Source organism: Bos indicus, chromosome 18 (assembly GCF_029378745.1).
Source record: "Bos indicus isolate NIAB-ARS_2022 breed Sahiwal x Tharparkar chromosome 18, NIAB-ARS_B.indTharparkar_mat_pri_1.0, whole genome shotgun sequence".
Lineage (NCBI taxonomy): Eukaryota > Metazoa > Chordata > Mammalia > Artiodactyla > Bovidae > Bos > Bos indicus.
In genome coordinates, this window is record NC_091777.1 from 8,432,191 (window position 1) to 8,453,163 (window position 20,973).

The window sequence follows — 20,973 nt, forward strand, 5'->3', positions numbered from 1 at the left end:
GCAAAAGTAGGAAGTCAAAAAACACCTGGAGTAACAGGCAAATTTGGCCTTGGAATATGGAATGAAGCAGGGCAAAGGCTAATAGAGTTTTGCCAAGAAAATGCACTGGTCATAACAAACACCCTCTTCCAACAATACAAGAGAAGACTCTACACATGGACATCACCAGATGGTCAACACCGAAATCAGATTGATTATATTCTTTGCAGCCAAAGATGGAGAAGCTCTATACGGTCAGCAAAAACAAGACCAGAAGCTGACTGTGGCTCAGATCATGAACTCCTTATTGCCAAATGCAGACTTAAATTGAAGAAAGCAGGGAAAACCACTAGACCATTCAGGTATGACCTAAATCAAATCCCTTATGATTATACAGTGGAAGTGAGAAATAGATTTAAGGGCCTAGATCTGATAGATAGAGTGCCTGATGAACTATGGATGGAGGTTCGTGACATTGTACAGGAGACAGGGATCAAGACCATCCCCGTGGAAAAGAAATGCAAAAAAGCAAAATGGCTGTCTGGGGAGGCCTTACAAATAGCTGTGAAAAGAAGAGAAGCCAAAAGCAAAGGAGAAAAGGAAAGATATAAGCCTCTCAATGCAGAGTTCCAAAGTATAGCAAGAAGAGATAAGAAAGCATTCTGCAGGGATCAATGCAAAGAAATAGAGGAAAACAACAGAATGGGAAAGACTAGAGATCTCTTCAAGAAAATTAGAGATACCAAGGGAACATTTCATGCAAAGATGGGCTCGATGAAGGACAGAAATGGTATGGACCTAACAGAAGCAGAAGATATTAAGAGATGGCAAGAATACACAGAAGAACTGTACAAAAAAGATCTTCACGACCCAGATAATCACGATGGTGTGATCACTGACCTAGAGCCAGACATCCTGGAATGTGAAGTCAAGTGGGCCTTAGAAAGCATCACTACAAACAAAGCTAGTGGAGGTGATGGAATTCCAGTTGAGCTATTTCAAATCCTAAAAGATGATGCTGTGAAAGTGCTGCACTGAACATGCCAGCAAATTTGGAAAACTCAGCAGTGGCCACAGGACTGGAAAAGGTCAGTTTTCATTCCAATCCCAAAGAAAGGCAATACCAAAGAATGCTCAAACTACTGCACAATTGCACTCATCTCACATGCTAGTAAAGTAATGCTCAAAATTCTCCAAGCCAGGCTTCAGCAATATGTGAACCGTGAACTTCCTGATGTTCAAGCTGCTTTTAGAAAAGGCAGAGGAACCAGAGATCAAATTGCCAACATCCGCTGGATCATGGAAAAAACAAGAGAGTTCCAGAAAAACATCTATTTCTGCTTTATTGACTATGCCAAAGCCTTTGACTGTGTGGATCACAATAAACTGTGGAAAATTCTGAAAGAGATGGGAATACCAGACCACCTGACCTGCCTCTTGAGAAATCTATATGCAGGTCAGGAAGCAACAGTTAGAACTGGACATGGAACAACAGACTGGTTCCAAATAGGAAAAGGAGTACGTCAAGGCTGTATATTGTCACCCTGCTTATTTAACTTATATGCAGAGTACATCATGAGGAACTCTGGACTGGAAGAAGCACAAGCTGGAATCAAGATTGCCGGGAGAAATATCAATAACCTCAGATATGCAGATGACACCACCCTTATGGCAGAAAGTGAAGAGGAACTAAAAAGCCTCTTGAGGAAAGTGAAAGAGGAGAGTGAAAAAGTTGGCTTAAAGCTCAACACTCAGAAAATGAAGATCATGGCATCTGGTCCCATCACTTCATAGGAAATAGATGGGGAAACAGTGGAAATAGTGTCAGACTTTACTTTTTTGGGCTCCAAAATTACTGCAGATGGTGATTGCAGCCATGAAATTATAAGACGCTTACTCCTTGGAAGGAAGGTTATGATCAACCTAGATAGCATATTGAAAAGCAGAGACATTATTTTGCCAACAAAGGTCCGTCTAGTCAAGGCTATGGTTTTTTCTATGGTCATGTATGGATGTGAGAGTTGGACAGTGAAGAAAGCTGCGCGCCGAAGAATTGATGCTTTTGAACTGTGGTGTTGGAGAAGATTCTTGAGAGTCCCTTGGATTGCAAGAAGATCCAACCAGTCCATTCTGAAGGAGATCAGCCCTGGGATTTCTTTGGAAGGAATGATGCTAAAGCTGAAACTCCAGTACTTTGGCCACCTCATGTGAAGAGTTGACTCATTGGAAAAGACTCTGATGCTGGGAGGCATTGGGGGCAGGAGGAGAAGGGGACGACAGAGGATGAGATGGCTGGATAGCATCAATGACTCGATGGATGTGAGTTTGGGTGAACTCCGGGAGTTGGTGATGGACAGGGAGGCCTGGCGTGCTGTGATTCATGGGGTCACAAAGAGTCGGACACGACTGAGCGACTGAACTGAACTGAACTGAATGTGAAAGCAGTGCAGGAGATACTTAAGAGCTAAAGAGCACGTGGCTCGAGACCCTGTTGTGGGCTGAGTGGTTGAGTTGCTGCTCAGAGGAAGGGACACGTCAGCCAAGAATACAAGCTGAGTAGGCATTAGCCAAGCGAAGAGAGGAGAGAGGACATTAAAGGTCAGAAGACTAACAATGTGTACAGGCCTTCATGGGAAGGCACCTTGGAATTATGTGGAGACCAGGATACCTGTAGTACAGAGAGGGAGGCTATGGTGAGTGGTTGGAGTGCAGGCTGGTGAGGGAGACCCTGGGAAGACTTCTTGATCCCCTAGTGATACAGACACAGCCCTCAGTCCTGCATCCACCTGGCTCCAACATGTCCCCTCTAAGCAGAGAAATATCAAAACTCACCTTTTACTTGTACTGATCCAAGAGTGAGTGTTAAAGGGGCCCCTGTCTGGCTGACTTCCTCCGAGAAGACCTGCCCTGCTTTGATCTGTCGACAGATGACATCTTCCATCAAGGCCAGCAGCTGGTTGATGTTCATTGAGTTCGTGGAGTCCCAGCCCAAGAGAGGGGGTGGCACCTTCAGAGCTTTGAACAGGGAGCTGACAAGTCTCCACAAATCCTGCAAGTCACCCAGTGGGAACAGGATGTGAGCTACAGGTAAGGGGACAGCAGAGTACTCAAGAGCACTCACCCTGGGGCTGGACAGTCTGGGTCTGATCCCAGGTCTGCCTACTGAGACGTGACCTTGGATCACCTTGAGCTTCTGTTTTGTCCTGCATAAAATCTCTATTCTAGGATTTCAACTGACACATTTCAGGCTATATTCCTCAAAGTGTGGCACATAGGTGCTCAATAAATGCGTAACAAATGCATGAATACAGAGGGAATCCTTTTGGGGTACTTCCAGCCTGTGATCTGTAGTGAAAGTATAATATTTTGTACAGAATAGATACCCAAAAAAGGTATCTGTGCATGTGTGAATGTATGTTGTAGGTCTGTGCTTGCACATGTGTACATGTGTATAAACACACGTACACACATGTGTGTACATGTGTGTGGAGATGTGCGTATGTTGTTTGCATATATGTATGCATTGTAGATGTGTGGTGTGTATTAATGTGTATATGTGGCATGTGTGTAAGCATTCATGTGGGTATGTGTATGCATGTGTACATGTGTGCACTGTGCAGATGTACATTGTGTACCTCTATACATGTTTGTGGGTGTATCCATGGTTTGTGTGAATGTGTGTACATGTGGCATGTGTGTATGCCTGCATGTGTACGTGTGATGTACACATTTTTGCACATATGTGTACGTGCGTGTGTGTGCAGTTGATGAATCTTGGTAACCGACGCTGTCAGACAACATGGACTGCAGGCCTCAAACCCCAGTCCCCACCCCAACTTCTTCCCAGGCTAGAAGTCCCCCTGTGCTGCCAGGGTTGAGACCTGCCTTGGTCACTGCTTCAGGCGTCAGAAGGCCATCCTCCATGGGCTGTGGTGAGGGTGCCAGGCTGAGGCGCCTCCCATCCCATTTCCCAGCGTTCTGCTCCTTAGCCACCCAAGGACGGGTATTCCGAAAGATCTGAACGATCAGGAGGTTGATGGGGAACATGAGGAGTGAGCTCTCCAGCCCAATCATCACTTCCTGCCAAGTGAACTCGATTTGACCTGGGGCAGATGGAGGGCAGGGGTCAAGTAGAGTCCCCTCCACCCTTCCCACAATGTGGCTGTGCAGCAAGGGTTATCCTTGCCTGAAGAGAGGTCTGCCCCTTGAATGGCACCAAGGCTGGGGGGGCAGGGAGTGGCAGGTGGTGACCACTGAGCCCTTGGGATGTCCTGCCTGATGGGTGTGCCTTTGTTTACCTGGTTTCTTGGGTCATCTGGTATACTCTGTGCTAACAATGTGATTTATGGTGGGGGCCTTGGTTTCCCTGTATCACCTCAACGTCTAGAGGAGCTGGAGTCTTAGGTCAGTCATCCAGGGTCAGCCATGTCTATGTTAGCATGCCCCAATAAAAACTAGACACTAAGGCTCAAGAGAGGATCCATGGTTGGCATTACTCTGCACGTGTGATCACATGTCATTGTCTGAAGGAGTGAGTACCATCCAGACTCCATTGGAAGCTCAGTGCCTAGTCGCCTAGTCTCCCATGGATCCTGCCCCACATGCCTCTTCCTTTTTCTGATTTTGATCTGTATCCTTTCTCTAATAATTATGAGTATAATGGCATGTCTGACTTCTGAGTCCTTCTAATGAGTTATTGAACTTCAGAGTAGTCTTGGGGCCTCTGGAATTGCATGGCATTTCTGGGCAGTGACAGCTCATGTCTACTGCCAGTAGCCCTGATCTCCATGCCTGGAGAGTGGGAGTTACCCAAGTCCATCTTTTGCTCAGCTGGGTCCTTGGGGACACCCCAGAACATGATGCTGGTCAGCATGGTGCAGAGGAGCAGTGAGAAGCAGCAGGACACCCTCTGGACACGTGTGAAGTTGCTCCAAGCTGAGCTGCTGAAGATGGAGTACCAAATGTGGCCATCCTGGAAGCCTGTGGAGGTCTTCATGAAAAACAGGTGGCTGTGGACAGACCAGGGGAGAGTGACAGGCATTAGGGAGACAGGAATAGGGGAGAAGCCTGGGCTCTTTGGAGCAATCCTGGACTGAGATGGAGGATTTGTTTCTAAAATTCTTCATCTGTTTTTTTTTGTTTTTTGTTTTTTTTTTTCTGTTATAGAAGAAATACAGCATCATAGTAGCATCATTTAGAATTAGTGATGGGGACTCTGGACAGAGTGGTTGGAGCCCTCTTACCTACTGTGTGACCTCAGGCAAGTTACTTTATGCGTAAGGAAATTTGGATAACTGTTCTATAACTGTTATCACCACCTGAAGATAATTCTGTCTCGAAGGGTCCGTGTCCCTCCAGGCCCTTCTATCACATCAAGAAAAACCGATTAGTCATTAATATCACACATTCAGAGCTACCCAGACCTGCAAGCTGAAACATGCTTTTATTTGGCTGAGACTGAATTATGATGCAACTCCTCTAGAGGTGAAATGACAAAAGAGCATTTGCTTTAAAGGAAAAAGAACAGTACCTGAATTGTTTCCTGTCCTCCTCTGTGGCCACTGGAAATACCTTGTCAAGGACACAGTCTCCGACATCGATGGATAGCCATGAGTTGCAGAGGAAGTACCACTTCCGGTCCATTGCCAGGTCATGCACCAGCACCCGGCTTACATACCTGGAGGGGACCCACACTTTTGAGGATAATGTTAGGCAGATGAGATGTCTTTGGACCCCTTGAAGATAATGTTAATATATTGCAGACCTGAGTCCAAGAACGAGAACTCCTAAAAAGAGACTTTGTATTTTTCTTCATTGCCGTTAGTGCCTTGATCAAAATGCCCCAATCAGTGGGTGAATTTGGTTTCATGTGGGGAATTCAGCTAGTGTAGACCACCAGCTTGGAGGCTGCCAAGTTTTCACAGGTATGCTGCAAGAGCGTGCATTCTGAAACTGTGCAGCCTCATGTAGGGCAGCAAGCCCAGGGTCACCATCCTGATACAAGCGAGGAAAGTGGAATTGTTTGGACTGTGTGTCTAGGGAGGTGCAAGCTTGAGCACACAAACCCGGTCCACCCCTGGGCCTCCATCCAGAGAATGGGCCTGCCCTCCATCTGGGACTCAGGGCTCTGTGGTGATCATCAAATCTGATTTAGATCTTTGAGGCCCAGGGAAGAAATGAAGTCATCTTGCCTCTGCTGGGAGGTCAGATTCAGCAGCAGCTGTTTTCTCTGTTGCCTTACAGGGAAATGAGACTAATGATATCAATAGGCACTCTTTTTTTTTTTTTTTAAACTATGTAATTTTATGTTTTATTTATTTAAAAATAACTTTATTTTAGTTTTGGCTGTGCTGGGTCTTTGTTGCTGTGTGGGCTTTGCTCTAGTTGCAGCGAGTGGGGGCTACTCTTGGTTGCAGTAGGTGGGCTTCTCATTGCGGTGGCTTCTCTTGTTGTGGAGCATGGGTTCTAGGGCGCCTGGCCTTCCGTTGTTGTGGCTCCAGGGCTCTGGAGCTCAGGCTCAAAAGTTGTGGTGCATGGGCTTAGTTGCTCTGAGGCATGTGGGATCTTCCCAGATCAGGGATCAAACCCCTGTCTCCTACATTGACAAGAGGATTCTTTACCACTGAGCCTCCAGGGAAGCCCTGTAGGCACTCTTTATTGAGCATTTACTGCACAGTGGGGATTATGCTAAGAAGCTCTTGACATGCATTTTCTCCTTTCATGGAGGATAGTCCCCATCAGGCATGTAAGAGCCACCTCTGTTGAGGTCATACACCCTCCTGAGGTGGCTGACATCCAGTGCCCATTGGGTGAGGCACCTGGGTGTGATCAAGACCTGGGCATCTCAACCCAACTCAGCACAGCTCCAAAGCTCCCTGTGTGGTCAGCTGATCTGTCTTTGGGCTGCATCAAAGCTCTTCTGCCCATCCTGCTTGCTTCTCTCCCTGTCCAGGGGCTAATCCCAGGCATCCCTTAGGTAAACAGCCTCCATATTCAACTTCATCTCAGAGTCTGCATCCTAGGAACCAACCCTCAGCTGAGGGTCTTAATCCTGTAGATGAGTTAAGGACACTGGTCGAAATGCTGTGTTTTCTGAAAGCTGCCAGCCACCGGCGAGTGTTCAGGCTGGAGGCCACTCATCTGGGTCTCAGGCAAAATGGGGAGTGCAGTAAGCCAGGAAGGGGAGGACTCTTGGCTCTGAGCTTGCCAGTTGTGTGACCTTGGGCAAGTCAGTTAATCTTTCCCAAGTTTAGATTCACCTGTTGGGGGCCAGAGTGAGGTACTCCACCCGTGACAAAGGTCATGAGGAAGGAGGCTCGACATACGCAAAGGCGGGATCGAGCCTCAGGAGTCCCCCTGGAACTCCTCGAGCATCTACCCCCATAACCAGAGCCTGCCTACTTTACTACTTTGTGCTCTCACCTACATCTCTGACTTTACGGGGGGCTGTCCCCCACCACCTCTTTCGGAGAAGGAGTTAACCTACAGCTCCAGTTAATAATAATTCCTGGGCGTGATAAGAGTGTTTTAACCTACAAACTCCTCTGAAGGTTCTCTAGCCTGCCTGACAGGCTTGTCCGGCCACATGTGATTGCTCACAGCCTCCCAACCGTGAGAGGCACGAGATGCTTTAAACCTTCTAAAAACAGGTTCCTTAGAAAAGTTAGAAAACTATTAGTATAAATATAATGGGCTGATTAGAAATTGTATTGGTGAAGGGTTTTTCATTTGTTGAGCCAATGTTTGTTGCTAAGTCTCCACATCCCCTGCCCTTACACACATTAATGAATATATAAAAGAAATAAGTATTAACCTTTGATATTAATCACGTTAGACCTTAGGCTAAGTAAATTCTTTCCTTAACTAAAACCCACTATACCCTCACCCTGTAGGAATGTAACTTTATTTGGGTGGCATCTGTTTTGAGAATAATCACCCCTGGAGAAATAAGTGTCCTGGTTGACTGACCGCTGTCACAAGGAGAGGGTCGTAAATTGTCAGCAGGTCCCCTGGCCAGAAGATGATGTAACACCCCTAAGACCTCTGTATACATTTGTATGAAGCACCTGACTTTGATAAAAGTCAGGACTGCTGACCCCGCGTGACTTTTGTATAACATCTCAGTGTATAAAAGTAGACCATGGAAAATAAAGAATTGGGATCAGTTTCTCGAAATACTGGTCTCCCCATGTCGCTCTCTCTCTCACTCTGGCTGAGTCTCCATCTGGAGCGCGGAACCCACCATGCTTACTAATTATGCCTGGGCTTCTAAGATCTGACCGGGGAGGCCTCAGTGTCTCCTCTCCTTCGGGAGAACGGAAGGACGCCTGTGGCCTACGTAAGTGGTGCAAACTTCTTGTCTTGAAGTTTTATTGGTCTCCCGCGTAAACCAAGCCACTCAGCCTCTTTTCTCCACTGAATTTTCCTACTGAGCTATCCTCATCCTATTACTCTTTATATCTTTGATAAAATATTTAAATAAATAGGTCGCCGACACCGTCCCCGCTTCGAATACCCTGGATCAGCCGGGGCAGGACCCCGGCATTCACCCACTTATAAAACAAGAATAATAACAGCACTTGTCCCGGAGGGTCAGTGAGCATCCAGTGAGGAAAGCATGGGAGGAATTAGCTTAGTGCTCTGCAGTGGAGCCGTTCTCACATCTTCTCCTGGAGAATCAGCCAGTGTCTCATCTACTCTCCTCATATTGGGCAGGGTTTGTCATTAGAGTAGGCATCTATCCCCATTTTATAGATGCAGAAACTGAGAGCTAAATGAGAGACTGAGCATTGTGTGTGGCCTGTGGACTGGTGGGCCTCTCTGATCCTTGGTTTCCTCATCTGTGAAATAGGGATCCATTCTGTTTTCTTAGAGAGGCTCATGAGGATCAGCAAGGCAGCATATGCACAGTGCCCAGCCTTGGACCTGTCGCTTAGTAGGTCCCTGTGATTTGCCCACCCCTGACTCACCAAGATGGCTGATCCCCTGAGTTGTCATGCCACAGTCGCAGGCTCCTCAGCTCCCCCAGGGGAAACAGGGTGGAGAGCAAGAAGACATCCACTCCCCCTCGCTCAAAAACCGGGATGTCGGGGTCCAACAGGTGGTGGGGCTCACTCTCTCCATCCAGGCCATATAGGGTGACAGTCACCTGAAACCCAGAGGCCAGGAGTGGCCAACTCTGCATGGTAACTGAGCCCCGTGTTTCACTGGAGGTGTCTGAAAACCAATGAAACCCAACGGAGCTTGCCCTTTCTCCTCCTCTCGTCCCACCGTGGGCCTGCCTGAGTTATTTTTCAGCTGTATGAAAATTTGAGGTGACACTATCTGTATGCACATCTTTGAGATGAGCCGTACTCATAAAATGCTTCCTGATGAACTTTTCAGACTTCCCGTCTGTTTATTTGAAAGGGCCGTAGGGCAAGAACTGGTTTTTCTCCCTAACGACTATATTCTCAGGGCTCCCAGAGTTCCCAGTATTGAGGCAGGAATGAATGACTGCCCATTACTTTGAAAATACATATTCTCGGGCCCCATCCAGATCTACCAAGAATACTGGGCACAGGAATCTGTAGTTTTCTGAAGCCCTGCAGGTGCTGCTGGTGGCCATGCCTGATTACCTGAGCCCAAAACAACTACAGCAGGTATCACTATGCCCCACTGATATCCGTCCCTCAGCCTCACCACAGTGGTGAGGCTGTCCCACTGCCAGCTGCTGTGTCTCTTGCTCTGGGGGTTTCTTGGCTGTCAGAGCAGCAGGTGAAAGCTGGCAGAGAATTAATGGCCCCTGCAAGCTGTGTTCCCCCGATGACTTGTGGGGTTGGTAGATAAACAGCCCAGTTCCCTCAGTCCTCTGCTGGGATAACTCTGAGGCCCACGTTCTTCACTGCTTTCCGGAGTTCCCCAGTGGGATTGGGCTACAGTTGCCCACAGGGGTGGTGGGCTTGATTATGAGTTCTTCGTTCCTTCCCTTCCCTGCCTGGCTTCCCACTCCACTATGGGGTGCCCTCGAATCCCCTCTCAAATGAACTACTTGTGCTTGAATCCTTGTTTCAGAGTCAGCTTCTAAAGCAGAGTCTCCCCTGTAGACATTCTTGGTCAGGCAATTCCTTGCTCTGGGGCTTTCCTGTGTGCTGTTGGATGTTTAGCATCATCCTTGGCCTCCACTCACTAGGTGCCAGCAGCATCTCTTCCTCTCCTAAATTGTGACAACCAGAATGACTTCCGAAATTACCAGCCATCCCTGGGGGCCAACCTTTTGAGAACCACTATGCCAGAAGAACTCAACTAAGAAGTATCAATTGAAAAGTGAAATGGGGAGCCATGAAATGGCCTGTGGATCACACACTTTCACTCTTTCATTCCTAGGAAGGTCAGTTCCTCATATCAAATAGAAATGGGGTGGGTGTTTCATTAGATGGATGAAAGTGATTCCTGCAATTATTCAGCACATAGTTACTGAGTACTTACTGTGCGTTAGATAGCTGATTGAGGCACTGAGGTGCAGCAATTTTTAAAAATTTATTTAATTCAAATAAAAATAAATGTATACACAAGTAAAAATTAAGATTTAAATAAGACTAAAAAAGTAAAAAGTAAATGGACACATGCCATGCTCTCATGGAGCCTAATATAATTTTTAAAAAAACAATGGAGGGACTTCCCTGGTGATTCAGTGGCTAAGACTCTGAGCTCCCAATGCAAGGGGTTCCATCCCTAGTCAGGGAACTAGGTCTTGAATGCCACAACTAAGAGTTTTCATGCTGCAATAAAGATGGAAGAGCCTGCAAGCTACGACTAAGATCTGGTGCAGCCAAATAAATAATAGTTTTTTAAAAACCCCAAATCAAAAGAGCTTTCTTTAGCACAGTACACACAGTATCCGTGGTTCTCAAGCTATGTTCCAAGGAGCACAGTTTCAGTAAAGGAAGCCTGGAGGCTGCTGTGAGGGATGGTACATTCTGATGAAGGCCATGACGCAGGCCAGACTTAACTAAGGATGCTGAGACATGACAGAAACAACCTGCTGTGTGCTCCACAACTAAACTTTTAGGGATTTTGGAGAATCCATAAACAAATGAAATCATGGCTTCACTACCTTTAGTCAGCCTTTCAAGGACAGCCTCACCTCTTAGCTGGATGCCAGCTAATCTGTTTTCCTCAAAAATGTAATCTGAGGTTTTTTTTCAAATGATTGCCATTGTTTCTTTTTTTCTTTTGTCCTCTTTCTCTTAAAAATTCTTTTTTCCCCTTTATTCATTGGTAGCAGTCTACTGACTGTTCTGCATATGTGAGCACATTTGAGTGCAGGTAACTAGCTGTTTGAATTATCCTTTAGTAGGGTTAAATGAGAAGACCAGTGGGTACAGTGATGGTGGTAGCTTAGTCTGTAAGTAGTGTCCGACTCTTGAAACCCCATGGACTGTAGCCTGCCAGGCTCCTTTGTCCATGGGATTTCCCAAGCAAGAATGCTGGAATGGGTTGCCATTTCCTTCTCCAGGGGATCTTCCCAGCCCAGGGACTGAACCCACATCTCTTGCATCTACTACATTGGCAGGCAGATTCTTTACCAACTGAGCCACCAGGGAAGCAGCATCAGACCCCAGATCTCCCTTAATCCACTCCTCCTTTATCTTTTTAAATATTGGGGCTTAGGGTATTATTTTTGTCTAGCAAAAAGATACTTTTCTCTAAAAAAAAGCAGAAGTTAAAAAAAAACCCACAGCAAAATCCAGTGTGCTAAAGTAACTCAACAACCGACTGGCCAGCGCTTTGCTGGGTGGTACATGCTAACTGACCAAGGGGTCTGGTGAGTCAAGTACCTTTGAGGAGGTGGCTGCCCCCCTCCGGTGTCCAGTGTAGATTGTCACCAGGTAGTGGTACTGAGCCAAGGGGTCGTTGTCCTCCAGCGCCGTGACCTTTACCTGGGCAGAAGGATGGCATTGTGGGGTCATCCACCACACACGTAGCCGGGAGTGAGTTGGGCGTTCATGACAGTTAAAGGGGGGGAAGCACACTTATGTCTGCTATTGATTCATTGCATCAGATAAGAACTGTTCTTTATAAAAGCAGGGTTTCAAGTGAAAACCAAAACTTTTATTTTTTTTAATTTAAATTTATTTATTTTAATTGGAGGCTAATTACTTTATAAAAACAAAAACTTTTAAAATAAAAAATATACATTCATTATTAAATATGACCCAAAGTAGTCAAATTGGAGATGAACTTGGTATTAAGCTGAGAATGTTTGATGTTTGAGCTGATAAATACAAACTCTGTTCATAAATGATTTCTCATAACATTGGTAACCAGATTGTGCCTCTAAGGAAATTTTTTAAAAATGAATGTTGTTTTAGCAAAAAATAAATAGCTGGAGTTGGTCAGAGGCTACAGAGGGCTGGGCAGTGGTGAGCTCCCCAGATCTATTGTCGGTGAAGGGCTGTTTTCTCAGTTGCCGAGGTGATATTGTCAGGGATGCAAGTCATCTCTGTCAAAGTCATGCACCTCCCAGGGAACCCGATATCTAAGGACAGATTGGTTCATTGCCACCTGGGCTTCTCAGCGTAGTTCAGGACAATTCCAGAGCTCCTCAAGGAGTCAATCAACTATCAGTAGGCTGCATCCCAACTTGACTTCTCCCCCTGCCCGTCCTACCTTCTTCCTTCCCTGCCCCGGGGCTGATCCCAAGCACTTCTTGATAAACACCCTGCATATTCAACTCCATCTGAGGGTCTGCTCCCCAGAAACCAACCTACAGCTGAGAGACTTAAAATATTAGTGTTAAACCCCTTGGGCAAATCAAAGACAACAGTATAAATTGGGCAACTATTATCTTTTTAGGTTTCATACCATTCATATCCTGAGAGGTGTTGCTGTACGTAGGGAGGGGAGGCAATGTTGAAAGGTGCAGTGCATTCTTAGATTCATTTATGTGCTCACTCACTCCTGAGTGTGTATTGAAGGCTCCTATGGGTCAGATGTGATGCATGTATCAGAAAAAGAATCAGAACTTTGTTGTCACAATTGGTTATTGTTTGATCTTGTTTTTACCCTCAGACCTGACTTATCATCAGGCAGATCTGAGTTTGAATTCTGGCTCCTTGGAGGTGGCTTTGGACTAGATAATTACCCTACACATTCCAAAGAAAGGACTGGTTTTGGCAAGCTCCTGGAAGATAACCTCTAAGTTCTTGAAATATCCTGCATAATCAGGATGTCTGACTATCCGGGGCCTCGGGCCACCCTAGGCATTATGTGCTAGCAGTGTGATCTGTGGTGAGAGCTTTGGGCCACGCTCTGTCAGTCTGACCTGGGCAGGGATGAGGGGCAGTGGATGCTAGAGACTAACGGCAGTCATGCAGGTGCCATACTTAAGAGACTGACCCCTAGTAAAACCAAGGTTTGGGGAGCTTCCTAGTGGGCAATACGTCACATGTGCTGTTGCACATCACTGCTAGAAGAATTCATCTGTCTGTAGGGCTCCATGGGAGAGGACAGTTAGAATCTCTTGCCTGATATCTCTTGAACCCTTCCTTTTTCTGATTTTAATCTGCGCTTTTTCACTGTAGTAGACTGGAACCATGAGGATAATAGCTATTTAAAGTCCTGTGTGTCCTCCTAGCAAATCACTGAATTTGAGGGTGGTCTAGGGGACTCTCAACATCAGCATCCTCCCCCTTGGTGCTGTTGTGGGCATTAAGTGGGAATAGTACCTGGTACACAGTCGATCCTCAATAAGTGGTCAGTTTTATGATCCTCCTGATAATTTGATAAACAAGAACATTTTACAGGTAAAGAGGCTGAGAGGCCAGCTTACCGGAGATGACTCCAGGGGTCAAGGCTTGGACTTGCAGCTGGCCCCTCGGCCCCCCACCAGGGCTCCATTCTTTGGAGCTCCTGCAAGGGGACTGCTCGCCCCCTGCTGTTTCCGTGTATCGTGCCACCTCACCTTGGCTTGATCCTGAGCATCCTTCCTCCTCGCCCAGATCAGCACCAGGAGGTAGGCCACGCAGAGGCAGCTCACGGTGGTCACAACCACAGGGTTGTCCGCAAAGGTGGCAAAGAGCTCAGCAGTCTGGCGGACATCCACGGCGTTGGGCATCACCAGGAGTGTGCTCCCAAAGAAGGTGAGATGGTTGCAGAGGCAGTGGGTCTGCGAGAGGGTGGTCCGCGGCCCCACCTGCAACCCCAAAGAGGCTCTGGTGAAAGGACTCAGGAAGTATATCTTCCCCACCCATGGGAGGAGAGCAGTAAGGGGTGGACCCTGTCCTGGGGAGGGGTGGGAGACTGCTGAAGGCCAGCTTCAGGATTCTCTTTGGGCTTTTTTATTTAATGAAACATTAATTTTTTTAATATAGTGAATTATGTCTTGTAGTGGGCTCACCTGGTGGCTCAGATGGTAAAGAATCTGCTTGCAATGCCCGAGACCCAGGTTGTCCCTGGGTTGGGAAGATCCCTTGACGAAGGGAATAGTTACCCACTCCAGTGTTCTGGCCTGGAGAATTCCAGGGACAGAGGAGCCTGGCAGACTACAGCCCATGAGGTCACACAGAGTGAAGCATGACTGAGCGACTTAACACTTACACATGTCTGTAATAAGCATTTTTGCACCTGTCATTCTTACTGAATGACCATGCCCATCTTGCCAATCTACTTCGCCTTTTTGGATAGGAAGTGTTAAGGGTAAAGCCAAAATGCCCTCTGTCCCCCAACCTCCAGAAGCAGTCACTGCCACGTGCTTGGTGTGCATCCTTTCCAGTACTCTCTCCCAGCTAGTGCTCCCTCACCAGTCAAGTATTTGTGGGGTGCTGCTTCCAGGCAAGGCAAGGTGCTGAGAGAACATTCAGGGTGACCAACTCATCTCAGTTTGCCAGGGACCTCTCTGCTTCTCAAACTGAAAGTCTTAGATCCTGGGAGCCCCCTGAGTCCCAGGCAAACTGAGACAGCAGGTTATCTTACACTGAAGAGAGAAACACCAGAGATCAGGGGAACCATGGAAAGAAAACAGGAAGGACCAATATTCACATTCTAAGCTGGTTCTCAGCAATTGGTCCAAAGTGGGTAAAATTTAGAGAATTCTTTTCTATTGCTGAGTGGCAAAGAAGTGAAGTCGCTCAGTCGTGTTCAACTCTTTTCGACCCCGTGGACTGTAGCCTACAAGGCTCCTCTGTCCATGGAATTTTCCAGGCAAGAATACTGGAGTGGGTTGCCATTTCCTGTGGCAAAACAGGGGGAAATGGGGCATGTAGATGGAGCTTGGGCTCGGGGACTGAGGCTAGGGGAGAGAGACAGGAATGAGGCAGGGGAGGGCACTCTATCTGGCTCTTAATTCATTTCGTGCACTTAGTGGCAAGCCTTCCCTTGCAGGCTATGGCCTTCCTTAGCTTGCAATCCACCCAGGGCTATTTGGAGGGTGTAGATTTCATTCAGACCCACAACCCAGCACTACTTTTTCATTCCAGGGCCCACCATGAGGTGGTAAGGTAGGAGACAACAGAAAATACTGACATGTGGAAAGTTCTTTGCTCAACACCTGGTGAGGAAGAACCTGTGGCAGCCCAAATGTGCCTCAGCAGATCATTCTTATCTTTCACCCTTAACACACCTCCTGGCGAGGCTGACCCCTCTGACAGCTATGGCGTCAACTGTTTTATTGACAGAGTTCATGTGGGTCTCACATCCGTGTTTGCTCACTGTTTCCCAATCCTGATCAGTGTTTTGCATCAGCTGGGGTCTTACGCAAACCCTTGGCACACCCAGGAGGGGTGGGGCTGGTTCAGAGAAGAACCCCAAGCAAGTGCCCCTGACAAGACCCTCTCAGCACTAGGCACCCAGGGGCCACACCTGATCCATGCCTAACGTTTTACTTTCCTGGGTTTTCACAAAGACTTGGAGGGCAGTGGCTTTCCTACTCTTTTCCAGCATGACAGCCCTTTTGAAAACCAGAAGCTAATCTGGAAAAAACCAGAAACTCTTCATGAGATTCCCCCATGACAGAAGCTGCACCTTTAGTATCCTTTGAGAAAATATGTAAAGAAGAATATAGTTCTCAAACCCCTTGCAATAATTCTGCCTTTACTCCACTGATAAGGTCTGCAGTTCACAGATTTGGAGCTTTCTTTAGTTATTTAGAGAATAGACAGTGGTGATTTTTCCATCCAAAATTGGTGATCTATTTATTTATTTTTCCCCCATTTAATTATTTATGGCTCTCTCTCTCTCTCTCTGCGCGCACATTCACTCAGTCATGTCTGACTCTTTGTGACCCCATAGACTGTAGCCTGCCAGGCTCCTCCCATTCATGGGACTTCAGGCAAGAATACTGGAGTGGGTTGCTGTTTCCTATTTCAGATGGCTCTGTATCAGTATTCATCTGTATCAACATCTATTTCTGTAATGACCATCAGGTTCACAATACTAGGTTAATGTAATTTTGGTAATATGGCACATTCCCACATGACTTTTGTATGCCCCACATCTGTGTGTGTGTGCATTAGTATCTGTATATTCTTAAACACATGTAAGCACCTGGCCCCCGTGACTCCACCCAGAAGCTAGGAACTTCCCAGTAACTTACATTTAGCTAAGTGGTCCTCACTCAGTCTGTCCTCATGCTCTCTCAACCCAGAGTGTCTGCCACAGCAGTCACTTTCGTCTGTGGAGCACCTACTATGCACCAGGTGCCACACTGAGTACTTTATACTTCTAACCTGGTCTAGATCCCCCCCTGTGGAAAATGGCAGCCATCCCTTATCCCCATTTTCAGATGGGAAAGTTGAGGGAGGTAGGGGGCCTGTCCAAAGTCATCTTGCAAGTACTGATGACGTGGGATTGGACCCAAGTCTGTCCAATGGCAGACTCCTTGAGGCCAGCCCCTGCACCATCCTATTCTGAGCCCCAGGCCTCAGAAGGCAGTCTTCAATGGGCATTCTGTGTCAGCATCGTGGAGATCAGACAAGTCACTTATAGTGAGGACTCTCAAAGGTGGCAACACACTCAGGTCTCGTTCACAAGGTACAAAGACTTATGCTGCAAGTGTGGGAAACACGCCGTCTCTTGGACATCTCAATGAGCCCTTGTCTCTTCTTAGTACTTTGGGGAACTGCCATGTGTGGCAGCTGGAAACCAGGCAGGATTTGACGAGGAAGCCAAAGAGGAAGCAGAAACAAATCCCAAAGGAGCTTGGTTCTGAGTCCCCTTTTGTGGGTCTGCTGGGACCTGGCCTCTTAAACTACTTGTGACTGCTATCGTTGGACATATGCACCATTTGCTTCTCATCTGTGTCCTCTACTAGACTGAGTGCTCACTGGTTTGACTCATCATTGTATCCCTACCAGTTGGCCTGGAACCTGGTGAACATGTGTAGAATGAATGAAAGAAGGAATATGATCTAGGGGATGGGGACGGGTGTGTGATAAATTTCAACTAGACGTGGAGGTTGTTCCTGGGGAGGGTATGGAAGTCCAGCAGAGGGAAACTGCAGACATCTGCTCCGCTCCCCCCACCACCCCGCCCCAAGAAGATGGCTTTGGATTGGAAGATCGAAGTGGGAATGGAAGTTTTCCAGACAGGGTAGGGAAAAAGGGCATTCTGGGGGAAAGAACTGCATGCGCAAAGGCATGGAAGAAGGAAGGGGGACACTGATACCCCAGAGATGGCTTCTGATGGCCTCAAAACCAATGTCTGCTGCCAGGACACTGTCACAGGCCTTGGCTCCTCGGAGGCAGAGATAAGCTGCCCTGAGACAAGGGTGTGATTGCTATTAACAGAACCACCTGCCTCCAGGGCTCTGGGAGCCTGGGCTAGGCTCTGGAGAAGCAGTGCCTCATGTTGCTTAAAGCTTATGCTCTGGAGACAGACCTGGGTTTGACTCTCAGCTCTACCATCTTCTTTACTTCCCCCTCCTTACCTGGCACCCAGAGTTGTCCCAAGTGCCCTGGACCTCGTCCCAGAAAACACAATGGGACAGGAAGGTGGTGATGCCGACTGTGAGGTCCCTGCCTGGAGCTGGCTCCAGGTCAGACTCGAGGATAATAGTCAGATAGTAGACGCCTTCTCCAAAATGCAGGTCCTCTGGGCTCAGGATCCACATGGAGAGCTCATCTGCAGGAAGCAGTGGGTACGGGGGGTGGGGGTGTCCAGGTCAGCCTGAAGCCTCGTGGAAACTGGGTCTAATGTGATAGGAGGGGAGCACCAGATGCCTGGGCAGGGAAGCAGACACTGATGGTCTCCCCGATGTCCCAGGAGTATAGGAGAGGAGGCACACCCAGCTCAGTGTGCCGAGCAGGCTGCCAAGTCAGACTGCTGAGGGCACAAATTCTGACTTTGCTCCTCCTTGGCTGTGTGACTTTGGACCAGTTACTTAACCTCTCTGTTTTTATCTGAAAAGTAAACATTTCCGTCATCCTCATCCCAAGGGCTGTCATGAGGACTGCAATGAGCTCAGTTCTGTGAGTGCTTGTCAGCTCCTTCAGGACATATAGTTAATTGTTCACCTAGTATATTGCCTGATAATAATACCACCAACAAAAATAAGTACTGAATGTAGCAAGTGTAAAACTCTTTTTCTTTGTTTTTCTCTATGGCTCTGATTCTCAAGTTTTAAGCTGGTCACACCCCCAGGAAGCAACTCAAGAAGCCGCCTTGGGTGGTGGGACTACCTGAAGCAGCTGTGGGCGGGAGGTGAGCCTGGGCATCGTAGCTGGTCTCATTGGGGTGGTAGCCGTAACCCAGGCTGAGCGTGAGTGGGGCGTCAGGTCTCCAGTGCAGCTGGATCCCCAAAGCCGCGCTGCCTGATGTCAGGTTCACCCGCAGAGCTTCAGGTCTGCTCAGGTTCAGCACGGTTGGCTCACCATGTGTCTCTGAAAGCCGAGGCAGCAGGATCTGTCATCAGAAACAGTCACATCAAGGGTGTGCCAGGACAGGAATGCTGGTGAATATCAGGGTGAGCCCCTGGGGAGCTGAAATCCAACCTGTGCTCTGCTCTTTTCTTTAGTTTCCTGAGGCTTCTATGACAAATGACCACAAACTTTGTGGCTTAAAATAGCACAAGTTTTTTCTCTTACAGCCCTGGAGGCCAGAAGCCCCAAAATCAGTCGCATGGGGCTACAGTTATCAGACCTGATTCCTTCTCGGGGCTCCAGGGGGAGAACCCACTTCTTTGCCTTTTCCAGCTTCTGGAAGTGCCTGCAGTCCTTGGCTCACGGACCCCTCCTTGCATCACCCGACCTCTTGCTTCTGTCATCAAACTACCTCCCCACCTCCACCCGCCTGCCGCTTAGAAGGACCTCTCAATGACACTGGGCCCACCCAGGTGATCCAGAATCATCTGTTTCAGGATCTTTAACTTAAATCACATCTGCGGAGTCCCATTTTGCCATGTCAGGTGACATATTCACAGCTCAGGGATGAGGATGAGGATATCTTGGGGGCCTTTATTCGGCCCCTGCTCCTCAAGCTGTGCACCTGCATGGAAAGTGCAGAAGCTTGGCTCTAGGCTCCAGAGCACAGGCTCAGCAGCGGCACACAGGCTGAGCTGCTCCATGGCATGTGGGATCTTCCCAGACCAGGGATCAAACCCATGTCCCCTGCACTGGAGATCAAACCCGGTCCTCCTGTATTACAGGCAGTCTCCTGAATTGCAGGCAGATTCTTAGCCTCTGAGCCACCAGGGAAGCCCTCACTGAGAGGATTAGAACTGTTATTATGTACAAAATCCTTAGCCAAGCACCACATATACAGCAGCACTCAATTAGTTACTGGTATTCCTCTGCTTTTATTCTTACATTAGGACTTCCCATAACCACTCTCCATTTAATCAGCTCTCTAGATTAACTGATGCCTTCCACCCACTATTTATTTATTTAATTAAACAAATTTTTTTGACTGCACCACAAAGGTTGAATCTGGGACCACAGTAGTGAAAGCACCAAGTCCTAACCACTGGACCACCAGGGAATTCCCTCCATCCTTTGTCTTTTTTTAAATACGTATTTATTTGATTGAGCTGGGTCTTAGTTGTGACATATGGGATCTAGTTCCCTGACCAGGGGTTGAACCAGTTGTTTGAACATTCTTTATCACAGCATATATATAACCAAATAATATATAGTTTTATGTTAAACTGTATAAAATACATAGTTTTATGTTAAACTACAATGCTTGCAATGCTTATAGCAGGGTGAGGATAATTTCTCTTGATTCTCTTCTTTTTTCTTTTCTCTTTCTTTCTTTTTTTGCCCACACTATGCAGCTTATCACAGACTCTTTCTCTCCCACGTGCATGTGCTATTTCTCTTACTCTCTCTCTCTCTCTCTCACTCACTCTCTCTCTCTCTCTTGCTATCTTCTAAATAAAATGGAGCTGTAACACTGATTTGCCTAAGAGCTGTAGCACGGTTTGTCCAGGGCCCAAGAGCTGTGAGGCGCCGAGAGCTTTAATGTCCATTGCTCCAAATCTTTGTTGTGAAGAGACAAAGAACCGAGGAACATACACTCGCGTGACATCTATGGTGCCTTGACTCGGATTTAACCTGGCTGAAACAACCTCTGCGCGGAAGAGGCCAAGCACAGCAGGAGCCCAACTCAGCAAAGCTCCCGCGCTAGAATCGGAAGGCGAAGAAACCAGCGCAGGGGAAGGCCCATCGTGCTGGAAACCCGGACAGCGAAAAACGAACTCAGCAGAAAGCTCACGTGGCCCAGTCTCAGATTCCAGAAGACCTCCGGTTAAGGTAAGAGGTCCTCTCTCCTATGGCTGGAGCTGCTACTGCTACTGCTAAGTCACTTCAGTCGTGTCCGACTCTGTGCGACCCCATAGACGGCAGCCCAACAGGCTCCCCTGTCCCTGGGATTCTCCAGGCAAGAACACTGGAGTGGGTTGCCATTTCCTTCTCCAACGCATGAAAGTGAAAAGTGGAAGTGAAGTCACACAGTTGTGTCCGACTCTTCGAGACCCCATGAACTGCAGCCTACCAGGCTCCTCCGTCCATGGGGTTTTCC

General features: G+C 47.6%; 1 protein-coding gene and 1 long non-coding RNA gene across 3 annotated transcripts in view; one reads left to right on the forward strand and one right to left on the reverse strand.

The window, feature by feature from the left end:
• The window catches only part of LOC139177035 (uncharacterized), a 116,270-nt gene that overhangs the window by 48,332 nt on the left and 46,965 nt on the right, over positions 1-20,973 (forward strand). For both annotated transcript variants that reach the window (XR_011561412.1, XR_011561413.1), the window contains one exon: positions 1-20,705. This exon is cut by the window's left edge. This is a non-coding gene — a long non-coding RNA (uncharacterized lncRNA). The remainder of the gene's footprint in view (positions 20,706-20,973) is intronic.
• The window catches only part of LOC109571607 (polycystin-1-like protein 2), a 107,721-nt gene that overhangs the window by 27,326 nt on the left and 59,422 nt on the right, over positions 1-20,973 (reverse strand). Inside the window, exons 22-30 of the mRNA XM_070770367.1 lie at positions 18,636-18,858; positions 17,885-18,078; positions 13,925-14,155; positions 11,799-11,900; positions 8,949-9,127; positions 5,510-5,656; positions 4,789-4,988; positions 3,865-4,082; positions 2,812-3,028 (exon numbers count right to left, since the gene is read on the reverse strand). Of these exons, the coding sequence (XP_070626468.1) occupies positions 2,812-3,028; positions 3,865-4,082; positions 4,789-4,988; positions 5,510-5,656; positions 8,949-9,127; positions 11,799-11,900; positions 13,925-14,155; positions 17,885-18,078; positions 18,636-18,858 (1,711 nt within the window). The remainder of the gene's footprint in view (positions 1-2,811; positions 3,029-3,864; positions 4,083-4,788; positions 4,989-5,509; positions 5,657-8,948; positions 9,128-11,798; positions 11,901-13,924; positions 14,156-17,884; positions 18,079-18,635; positions 18,859-20,973) is intronic.